General features: G+C 42.3%; 1 protein-coding gene across 1 annotated transcript in view; it reads right to left on the bottom strand.

Moving 5' to 3' along the window:
- The window catches only part of Uggt2 (UDP-glucose glycoprotein glucosyltransferase 2), a 126,784-nt gene that overhangs the window by 8,589 nt on the left and 105,917 nt on the right, over positions 1-12,278 (bottom strand). Inside the window, exons 37-38 of the mRNA XM_034499066.2 lie at positions 9,883-9,999; positions 7,283-7,409 (exon numbers count right to left, since the gene is read on the bottom strand). Of these exons, the coding sequence (XP_034354957.1) occupies positions 7,283-7,409; positions 9,883-9,999 (244 nt within the window). The remainder of the gene's footprint in view (positions 1-7,282; positions 7,410-9,882; positions 10,000-12,278) is intronic.

Genomic DNA, 12,278 nt, shown 5'->3' with positions numbered 1-12,278 from the left:
AGCCCTATATCCACACCGGGATGAAAGCAAAGAACTAAATGAAAGCATGTTGTTTTAAGGAACAAAAATCCTTACTACAAATGCCAAATTTGTTTTATAAAGCCACAGTAACTCTGATATCCAAACCACACATAAATTCAACAAAGAAAGAGAATCACAGACCAATTTCCCCTTTAAACCTAGATGTAAAACACTCAACAAAATATTCTAAAATGAAATCTAAGAATTCATCAAAAAGATAATTCACTAAGATCAAGTAAGCTTCATCCTAAAGTTGATTCAACAAGAAAATCAGTCCATGTGATTCACCATATAAACAAACAAAGAAAAACAAACCCCACATGATCATGTCATTAGATGCCAGAAAAGCCAATGAGAAAATCTAACAGCCCTTCATGGTAAAAGTCCTGGAGAGATTAAGGATAAAAGAACATATCATGCCGGGCAGTGGTGGCACACGCCTTTAATCCCAGCACTTGGGAGGCAGAGGCAGGCGGATTTCTGAGTTCGAGGTCAGCCTGGTCTACAGAGTGAGTTCCAGGACAGCCAGGACTACACAGAGAAACCCTGTCTCAAAAAAAAACAAAAAAACAAACAACAAAAAAAAAAAACAAAAAACAAACAAACAAACAAAAAAAAAAACAAAAAAAACACCCCCAAAAAACAAAAACAAAAACAAAAAACATATCAAACAGAAAAGGCAACTTACAGCAAGCCTATAGCCAAGATCAAATTTAATGGAGAGAAACTAAAAGCATTTCCACTAAGATCAGGAATAAGGAAAGGCTGCCTACTCTTTCTATAGCTGCCCAATATAGTACTTTAAGTTCTAGCCCGGGAAATAAGAAGAATAACAAAGATCAGGAGAGAACAAATTGGACAAGAAGTCAAAGTATCACTATTTGTTGTTAATCCAATAGCATACATAAGTGACCCTTAAAATTCCATAGCAAATTCCTACTGAAAAGTAGATGGACACAAGACTAACTCAAAATAAATCAGTATCCTCCTATACACAAATGACAAACAAAACTGAGGAAATTAGGGAAATAACACCTTTCACAATAGTGTCAAATAACATAAAATATCTTGGAGTAACTTTAATTAAGCAAGTGAAAGACCTGTATGACAAGAACTTCAAGTCTTTGAAAAAAGAAAGAAAAAATCAGATGGATAGCCCTCCATTGTTCATAAATCTGTAGGATTACCAAGTAAAAATGACCATCCTACCAAAAACAATCTACAGATTCAAAGCAATTCTCATCAAAATTCCAGCACAATTCTTTACAGACCTTGAAAGGCCAATTCTCAACTTCATATGGAAAAACAAAAAACCCAGGACAGCTAAAACAGTCCTGAATAATTACAGAAGTGCTGGAGGCCTCACCATTCCCAATTTCAAGTTGTACAGCAGAGCTACAGTGATAAAAACCACATGGTCCTGGCATAAAGACAGACACTGATCAAGGGAATCAAATCAAAGACCCAGACAGACATTAAGTCCACACACATATAGACACCAGACTTTTGATAAAGAAGCCATAAATATATAATGGAAAAAAGAGACAATGTTCAAAAATGTTGCTGGACAAATGATGTCTGCATATAGAAAAATTCAGAGATCCGTATCTACAAAACTCAAGTCTAAGTGGATCAAGGACCTCAATCTACAACCAGATACTAAATCTAACAGAACCAAAGTGAGGAATGCTCTTGAACTCACTGGTACAGGAGACAACTTCCTGAAGAGAACAGCACAGCCACTAAGATCAACAATTAATAAATAGGACATCATGAAACTGAAACTTCTGTAAGGAAAAAGATATCATCATGGGACAAAGAGGCATCCTACAGATTGGGAAGATTTTTACCAACTCCATATCCAACAGAGGTTAAATTTCCAAAATATATAAATGTTTCAAGAAACTAGACATCAACGAACCAAATAATCCAATTAAAAATGGGGTACAGACTTAAACAGAATTCTCAACAGAGGAATCTCAAATGGCTAAGAAGCACTCAAAGAAATGTTTAACATCTTTATCCACCAGGAAAATGCAAATCAAAACGACTTTCAGCTTCCACTTACACCTCTCAGAATGGCTATGACCAATAACACAAGTGACAGCTTATGATGGAGAGAGTGTAGAGCAAGGGGAACACTCCTCCATAGCTGCTGGGAGTATAGACTTACACAGCCATTATGGAAATTAATAAAGCAGTTCCTCAGAAAATCGGGAATCCATCTACCTCAAAACCCAGCTATGCCATTCTCGGGCATGTATTCAAAGGACTTTCCATCCCACCACAAAGATGTTCAGCTATGTTCATAGCAGCTTTGTTTATAATAGCCAGAAATTGGAAACGACCTAGATGTCCCTAAGGAAGAAGGGATTTAAAAATGTGGTTCATTTACACATTGGAGTATTACTCAGCTGTTAAAAACATGGCATGAAAATTTCAGGCAAATGAATGGAACTAGAAAAGATCATCCTTTATTGTAGAGAATAAGTTTTCGCTATACTGGATTCTTTGTTATTCCAAATGGATTTGAGAATTGCTCTCTCTTTTTTTTCTTTTTCTTTTTCTTTTCGAGACAGGGTTTCTCTGTGGATCCCTGGCTGTCCTAGAATTTACTCTGTAGACCAGGCTGGCCTCAAACTCAGAAATCGCCTGCCTCTGCCTCCCAAGTGCTGGGATTAAAGGCATGTGCCACCACCACCCAGTGAGAACTGCTCTTTCTAACTCTATGAAGAATTGAGTTGGAATTTTGATGGGGATTGCATTGAATCTGTAGACTGTTCTTGGAAAATGGTCATTTTCACTATATTAATCCTGCCAATCCATGAGCATGGGAGATCTTTCCATCTTCTGAGATCTTTTTCGATTTCTTTCTTCAGAGACTTGAAGTTCTTGTCATACAGATCTTTCACTTGCTTGGTTAGAGTCACACCAAGGTATTTTATATTATTTGTGACTACTGTTGTTTCCCTAATTTCTTTCTCAGCCTGTTTATCCTTTGAGTAGAAGAAGGCTACTGATTTGTTTGAGTTAATTTTATATCCAGCCACTTTACTGAAGTTGTTTATCAGGTTTCTCTGGTGGAAGTTTTGGTGTCACTTAAGTATACTATCATATCATCTGCAAATAGTGATATTTTGACTTCTTCCTTTCCAAGTTGTATTTCTTTGACCTCCTTTTGTTGTCTAATTGCTCTGGCTAGGACTTTGAGTACTATACTAAATATGTAGGGAGAGAATGGGCAGCCTTGTCTAGTCCCTGATCTTAGTGGGATTGCTTCAAGTTTCTCTCCATTTAGATCAAGGAATAGACTTGAAGACCCAGAAATGAACCCACACACCTATGATCACTTGATCTTAGACAAAACAGCTAAAACCATCCAGTGGAAAAAGACAGCATTTTCAACAAACGGTGCTGGTTCAACTGGAGGTCAGCATGTAGACAAATGCAAATTAATCCAATCTTTTCTCCTTGTACAAAGCTCAAGTCCAAGTGGATAAAGGACCTTCACATAAAACCAGATACACTGAAACTAATAGAAGAGACGGTGGGGAAGAACCTCGAATACTTGGGCACAGGGGAAAAGTTCCTGAACAGAACACCAATGGCTTATGCTCTAAGATCAAGAATTGACAAATGGGACCTCATAAAATTGCAAAGCTTCCTTCTGTAAGGCAAAGGACACTGTCAATAGGACAAAATGGCAACCAACAGATTGGGAAAAGATCTTTACTAATCCTACATCTGAAAGAGGGCTAATATCCAATATATACAAAGAACTCAAGAAATTAGACTGCAGACAACCAAATAACCCTATTAAAAAATGGGGCACAGAGCTAAACAAAGAGTTCTCAACTGAGGAAACTTGAATGGCTGAAAAGCACCTAAAGAAATGTTCAACATCCTTAGTCATCAGGGAAATGCAAATCAAAACAACCCTGAGATACCACCTTGCACCAGTCAGAATGGCTAAGATCAAAAACTCAGGTGACAGCAGATGCTGGCAAGGATGTGGAGAAAGAGGAACACTCCTCCATTGTTGGTGGGATTGCAAGCTGCTACAACCACTCTGGAAATCAGTCTGGCGGTTCCTCAGAAAATTGGACATACCATCACCTGAGGACCTAGCTATACCACTCCTGGGCATATACCCAGAAGATGCTCCAACATATAACAAGGACATATGCTCCACTATGTTCATAGCAGCCTTATTTATAATAGTCAGAAGCTGGAAAGAACCCAGATGCCCTTCAACAGAGGAATGGATACAGAAAATGTGATAAATTTACACAATGGAGTATTATTCAGCTATTAAAAACAATGAATTCGTGAAATTCTTAGGCAAATGGATGGAACTAGACTGTATCCTGAGAGAGCTAACCCAATCACAAAAGAACACACATGGTATGCACTCACTGATAATTGGATATTAGCCCAAAAGCTTGCAACACCCAAGATACAACTCACAGACCACATGAATCTCATGAAGAAGGAAGACCAAAGTGTGGATGCTTCAGTCTTTCTTAGAAGGGGTAACAAAATACTCATGGGAATAAATATGGAGACAAAGTGTGGGACAGAAACTGAAGGAGGGGTGATCTGGAGACTATTCCCCCTGGGTATCCATCATATGTGCAGTCACCAAACGTGACTCGTGTGGATGCCAGGAAGTGCATACTGACAGGAGCCTGATATAGCTGTCTCCTTAGAGGTCTGCCAGAGTCTGACATATTCAGGGGTGGATACTCACAGCTAACCATTGATCTGATCAAGGGGTTCCCAATGGAGGAGTTAGAGAGAAGACTGAAGGAGCTGAAAGGATTGGTGGCCCTATAAGGAGAGCAACAATACCAACCAACCAGAGCTCCCAGGGTCTAAACCACCAGCTTGGGAGCACATAGGGACGGACCCATGGCTCCAGATGTATATGTAGGGGAGGATGGCCTTGTTGAGCATAGGTGGGAGAGGAGATCCTTGGTCCTATGAAGGCTGGATGCCCCAGTATGAGGGAATTGAGGGTGGGGAGGTGGAAGTGGGTGGGTGGGTGCACATCCTCACAGAAGCAGGAGGAGGGGGAATGGGATTGGGGGCTCCTGGGTAGGGGGAAACTGGGGAAAGAGATCACATCTGAAATGTAAATAAAATATCCAATAAAAATATTATAAAAAAGAAATGTAAATAAATAAAATATCCAATAAAAAAAAATCACCTCACTGGGTGACCCTGACCCCAAAAGACAAATGTGGTACTCACAAGTGGATATTAGCTATGAAGTAGAGGATAATCATGCCTCAACCCACAGACTCAGAGAGGATGAGTAACAAGGAGGGCTCAGGGCAGACACAAGGATCTCCCTGGGAACGGGGAATAGAATACATTTCAAAGGTGGGACTCAGCGGGTAGGGATGAGGGGTCTGGTGCAGGGGGAGGAATGGAGGGAGAGTCTTGGAAGAAATGACTGGAATTGGGGGGACTTGGGGGCAATGTGAAAACTGGTGTAACAGAAACTCCCTGGAATCCATGAGGATGACCCTAGTGAAGACTCCTGGTAACTGGGGACACAGAACCCAAACCAGCTATCTTCTGTAATCAGGTTGATTGGGACACCAACCAGCTACAAAACCTTTGACCCTGTCCTGCTTACAAGATGTGCTGGGGCAATGGTGGCTCAGAGCTTGAGGAAATGGCTTACCAATGACTGGTCAAATTTGAGGCCCACACCACAAGTGGGAGCCCAAGCCTAAAACTGCCTGGATGTCTAGGAACTGAAACCTGGATGGCCCAGAGAACCAAACATGTCTGGTTAAAAAGTCAGTGAAAGGGTTCCTAATGATACCCTGCTACTCTCAGATCAGGGCCTACCCCAAATGTCATCAGAGGGTTCTTCCAACAGCTGGTGGGGGCAGGTCAGACACTCAGAACCAAGGGGTGGCAGCAGTGTAAAGTCAGAGGAGCTGAGGACACCAGGACTACATGGCCAACAGAATTAGCTAACCAGGGCTCATAGGGGCTCACAGAGATAGAGGCTACAATCACAGAGCCTGCATGGGTCTCATCTAGGTCCTCGGTATATGTTACCTTCCTGTAGCTTGATCTTACTGTGGTACTCCTAACACTGGGGGTGTATGTGCGGGTGTCTCTGACTCTTGTCTGTCTATTCTGGGGACCTTTTTCCTCCTATTGGGTTACCTCAGCTGTAATGTGAGGGGAGGTGCTGAGTCTTCCTGCATCTTGCTATGCCTGTTCAGTCTACATCCCTGGGATGTCTTTCTTTTCTGAAGTGTACCTGGCTGTGTATGTGGGGAGTCTGGGAGGAGTGGGGGAGGGGAGGCTGCGGCTGAAGTGTACTGTATGAAAGAATACATATTAATTTGCAACAACATGGCACACATTAGATCTTCTGGGTGAAGCTAATAGACTCCTAGAAAGACAAACACTTTTGTTGAATGGTTATTTTGGGTGAAAAAATGGCAACTTTTAAATATAAGTGAAAGAAAATCTAGTCCAAGACATTCAACTCATCAACTCATGATTAAGGATATTAGGATGAAACAAGGGAAGCCTGGGTCAGACATGAAAATTCTCAAGGTAGGAGGTAAGGGTTTGTGTGTGTGTGTGTGTGCTATGTATGACTTTTTTTTTTATTGTTTTGAGGGCTTGTTTGAGTTTTCACATTTGGAAAATTCAGAATAAGCTTAGAAATAAAATTTCCTTTGTTTCTATCCTCTATTTTAGTAAATACACTACCTATTGATATATATATATATATATATATATATATATATATATATATGTGAATTAAAGCTACATTCTGTGTTAAATGTGCCTAAATGTTGTAAAGAAAGCCATTAGTGTATGTAATATACATTTTAATAAAACCTGTGAGTTTAGTCTATGTAAAATAAAAATTTAATTTTTTATTCATATTAGATTTGTATTAGATTTGTTCATTTTCTTTTTTATGTCCATTTTCCCTGCATACATATGTGTGTGGCACATGAATGATCAGTGTCCATGAGTTACAGATGGCTGTGAACCACCATGTGGATGCTGAGGATTGGACCCAAGTGTCCTGCAGGAGCAGCTCGTGCATGAACTTGCTGAGCCATCTCTCCAGTTCCTAGAATTAAATCTGTATCATATCGTATACTTTCTTAATGAGAGCCCAACAGTCCACTCACGGCTTCACTGAGACCAGCCTGTGACCCAGCCTGAGCCAATCAGGACAGATATCACGGGTTGCTGCACAACAAGCACTTACTTGCATTTTTCTTCTTATTTTCAAGATGATCTAATAGTGTCCGGATTTCTGTATCATATTTGACCCATTCTGGAACAATCCTTGCAGCAGCTTCTAGTTTGGGTTCTTTTGTTTTGGGATTATTACACTACAATTCAAACAAATTATGAGTAAAACAGAAACAACAACAAAGCCCATTCTAGGAAACAGGAAATACTCGGGGTCCTGAGTGTGTCACTAGGGCAGACGTGGTGTAATGCATTTATGAAAAACACAGCCCGCTGTGTACTGATTGGCTAGACACTAGCCAGACTGAAGGACACTGAGCTGGGGCTGGCCTGTCCACTCCTTTATAGTCAAAGCCTGTGAAAGGAAGGACCAGAACAACATGAATTTACTTAGTGATTAGAAGTCTGAGAATGGAGCACACCAGGAAGCTTTCTGGTAAAGAACAATGATACAGTCTGCTACGGTCTGCATCCCGCCACTGTGTCTGTCCCTTCCTGCTCTAAGACATACCTAACATTGTCTACAGCTCATAAAACATAACACAGAACATGCTTACTGTGTAGACTAGAGCAATACTTTCTCTGGCAATTATCTGCTCTTGCCTAATGAAGATTGTACTTGCTCTATTCCACAATAATCTATATTGCGCTGTGAGTCTTGTCCAAATCCTTTCAATGGGGATCACAAAGACTTGGAGACAAGCCTGGACTCAGATCTTAGCGACACGGCTACTACAGATGATGACAGGAGATAGAAAATGGTTAGCCAGGGAAGCAAGCCCAAAGCAGCTGTTCTGAAAATGCGTTTGCTGGAGGTCAGGGGCACCTGAGACTTCTATGTTACTGTTCACCCTTGCCTGCGAGCTCTAAGTGAGGAGGTGACAGAAACTGAGAGGAAGGCAGCTGGACACGTTGTGGCTGGGCCAATCTGGCATACCAGAACATGGTCCTTCTCTACAACTCTTTCGAGTTTCTGCCACATGTCCTTTAAGAAAACGCCCTGAGCAGCTGCTCAATGGTGCCCTATTTCCCAAGACCCTTCCTCCTAACAGGGCTGTACCCTTCCTACTGAGCTCACGTGGTGGTCTGAATGAGAATGGCCCCACAGGCTCATACAGTTGAATGCTTGGTTCCTCATAGGTACAACTGTTTGGGAAAGATGGGGGGAGGGGGGCAGGGGTGGTGTCCTGGCCAGCAGAGGTGTCACTGGGGATGGACTCCGATTTCAGAAGTCCACAACACTGCCAGTTAGCTTTCTCTGTCTTGTGCATGTGCAACAAGATGTGAGCTCTCAGCTATCACACCAACGCCATGCCTGCCTGATTGCTGTCATGCTCCATGCCATGATGGTCATGGATTCTAATCCAATGCAACTGTAAAACCCCAGTAAAGACTTTTTTCCTGTAAGTTATCTTGATCATGGTGCCTTATCACAGCCATAGACAGGTAAGACAGAGGTTGGTACCAGGGGGGCTGGCTGTTGGTGTGACAGGCCTGTCCTATCTGGTTTTTGGAGAAGTATGGAACACTTTGGGATTTTGGATTAGAATGGGGTTGGACACTGTAAGTGGGACATCCTGGGCCTTGTGGTAGGGTTCTGGAAGACAGCAGTGCTGCAGTAATGTCACGTGGAGCCCCAGCTCAGGAGCTGTCAGAAGGACACAGTATTGGCAACATATTACCCATGGGGTTAGAGAACATGCTTGTGGTATTTTGGTAAATATTGTAGATGCTTTTCACCTTGTCTTAACTACTGAGCCATCTCTCTAGCCCCCTGGTCTTTAATTTTTAAGTGTTCCTGAAGAAGAGCTGATTTGTGTCAACACCAAAATTTATGCTACCCCTCCTTTCTCTGTGTGCTACTGCTAGGAGAGACCTGTCATCCAAAACCAAAAGCTCCCCTCCTCTTACATGTGGTTACAGACACATCACCGACTCCTACCACATAGGAGGACTTCAGGATGCAATTTGTTCCCAACTTCTGTTTACCTTCTATAGTAAACTATCTAGTAGAGAGATGGCAGAAACATGTTTCTCCTTCCTTCAGTTTTGACAGATTTGGTATTCTGGTTTGGCAGCTGTGGTCTTCCAGAGATTGAAATACATTGTTCAAAGCCTTCATGGCTTTTAAAGTATCTTCTGAGAAATATGCTTTTATTTTGATAGGCCTACTTTCATAAATAAACTGGGGTTTGCCCCTTGAAGCATACATCTATTCTCTTTGTTCTATGTATTTAGGGTTTTAACTATGATATACTGTGGTAAAGTTCTCTGGTCTTGTCTAGTCTCTATCCCTAGTTTATTAACTGACTGACTGAAAACTTTGGTTTTCTCCAGACATGCTCTTCTCACAGTTCCCCTGGGGCTCACATGTTCCATTTACACTTTCTTTTGAATTTACCTTTGTCATGGGTTCCCTTTATACCGTTGTCCTTACAATCAGCACCCCTGCAGGCAGCTTAGGGGCCCTGAGCACAGCTCTGTACTAAATGCGTAAGAGACTAAGCAAGAGAAATGAGGCATGCTATGTGTGTTCCATGTGACTTGTAAAACAACATACTCAAATGTGAGCCTTCTGTACAGCTCATATGCAAACGCAGACACAGCCCTCACCAGGTCGATCGTCTTGGCTCTCTGTTTGGATTCGTCATCGCACCAGGTCTCACACCACAGCCAGTCTTGAGGAAGAGACTTGATGGCAACTTGGTAAATCATATTGTTGGGAAGATCCTATGGAAAAAATAATATGCTAGAGATTGAATGAAGTTGTCATTTAGATTTTAAATGATCATAAAATCTCATCCAATTTTAGATATCTCCATATGTTAAGATTGTCATGCCTAGCTTTAGCTAATAATTTTGAGTTACATCATGTATAAACTCATGACCTAGACCATATCCACAATCAGATGAAGAGGAATGTCTGAGAGCTGGCACTGCAGCCTGCTGGGGGCACTGTGTCCTGCTGGGGGCACTGTGTCCTGCTGGGGGCACTGTGTCCTGCTGGGGGCACTGCAGCCTGCTGGGGACACTGTGTCCTGCTGGGGGCACTGTGTCCTGCTGGGGGCACTGTGTCCTGCTGGGGGCACTGCAGCCTGCTGGGGGCACTGCAGCCTGCTGGGGGCACTGTGTCCTGCTGGGGGCACTGTGTCCTGCTGGGGGCACTGTGTCCTGCTGGGAGCACTGCAGCCTGCTGGGGGCACTGCAGCCTGCTGGGGGCACTGTGTCCTGCTGGGGGCACTGCAGCCTGCTGGGGACACTGTGTCCTGCTGGGGGCACTGTGTCCTGCTGGGGGCACTGTGTCCTGCTGGGGACACTGTGGCCTGCTGGGCACAGCCACATCTGATAGCCGTTGACTATCAGAACCAGGATATAACACAACCAGTGCTGATATGTGCCTGCTCTTGTTACTTATTTAATTTTTAAATTTAAAAATATTTATCTTTATTTGTGTGTATGTGTGCTTTGTCTATCTGTAGGTAAGAGCACTCTGCATGTGTGCTTGGTGCCTGTTGAGGCCAGAGGAGAGGACCAAATTGCCTGGAACTGGAGTTATAGACAGTTATAGGCCATTACTGTAGGTGCTGGGGACCCAACCCGGGTCATCTGGAAGAGCAGTGCATGCTCCTAACCTGGGTGAGCCCTGTCCAGCACCTATGTGGAACAACATCACATTCTGCACATTCTCACATGATTTTTCATCTCTCTGTTGGTAACGATGTTGCAAGAACAATTTCCTGTTTTTTTGCATGATCAAATTTCCTAAGCAAAGATTGCTGGCACATGGTTCAAGCATATTTTTAAAAATGGGCCTAGTAGCTAAAGACAGAGTCTTTGAGAGAGATTTAGTGTATTGTTACTGAGATATCGATTTATATTCCAGTCAGAGACCTTCCTTCTCCTTAGCAATGTAGATTTCTAAGCATACTACCTACCTAAGCAAAACACCTACCTAATGAAAGCATTTTGCATTAGATGTCCCATGTATCCCTATGCTTCACGATTTTAGGGTTTCACTCTCACCAGTCCTAAATAAATATCTTAGAGGAAGTCCTAGAAAAGTGTAGTAACGCCAGAAAAGGAAATAGAAATGTGTAGATTGAAAAGAAGGGATGAGACTACTGTTATCTACAAGTGAGAGGATTGTTATTCAGAAGATGCTGTAAATCAGTGAAGGAAACACTGGGCTAACAGGAAGAGGAAATGATATCACAGGAAGGAAAATGACTACAACCAGATAGGATCACACTAAACAAGTTAAGCCTGTCTTTCTGAGTATCATGAGACATGAGTATCATGCTTTATCTCATATGAAGTTTCTATATTTTGTATAAATATATAAAACCATGTATATATAAAACAAAGCCAAAAATCAAGTAGAGAAACTATAGTATTTATACACAGTGGAGTTGTCAAGGAAAAGGAAAATCCTGTCATCTGTAGCAAAAGTGAGGTGGAGAACACCATGTTAAGTGAGAGAGGCCATCAGGACAGACTGACATCTCACATGCAGGAACTAACAAAGTTCAACCTGAAGTACAACATGGACTAGAGCCTGGGAAGGGAGCCGAGGGGTGAACGAGCAAATGTGAGGTAAAAGGCAGGGCAGCCGGCTTCAGTCAGGCAACGTATGATGCATGTATTTATTGTTGAAAATATTCATTGAATCCATTAATATGTAAAATTAATGTGTCAAAGCAACAAAACCAAGAATATTATAGACTGCGACTTCATTTTTGTCTTCCCTCTTTCTCATGCCCTAGAGTTAAGGCCATCTGGCAAATATTGCTTTCAGGCCAAAGCCAGCAGAGGAAGAAATGTGTAGTACAGTGGCTTTTGAAGAAGTCCTACAACTCAGAGATGGCCTTGTGACATCAAGCAGCAAAGGAGTTGATGCCGAGAGGTGCAGCAGAGCATGCTCACACTCCTGACACACAGAGACAGCAGAGCATGCTCACACTCCTGACACATAGAGACAGCAGAGCATGCTCACACTCCTGACACACAGA

The sequence above is a fragment of the Arvicanthis niloticus genome, chromosome 3 (genome assembly GCF_011762505.2).
Source record: "Arvicanthis niloticus isolate mArvNil1 chromosome 3, mArvNil1.pat.X, whole genome shotgun sequence".
NCBI classification, from domain to species: Eukaryota; Metazoa; Chordata; class Mammalia; order Rodentia; family Muridae; genus Arvicanthis; species Arvicanthis niloticus.
Note: the sequence above shows the minus strand (reverse complement) of the source record. Positions and strands in the feature narration are given on the sequence as shown.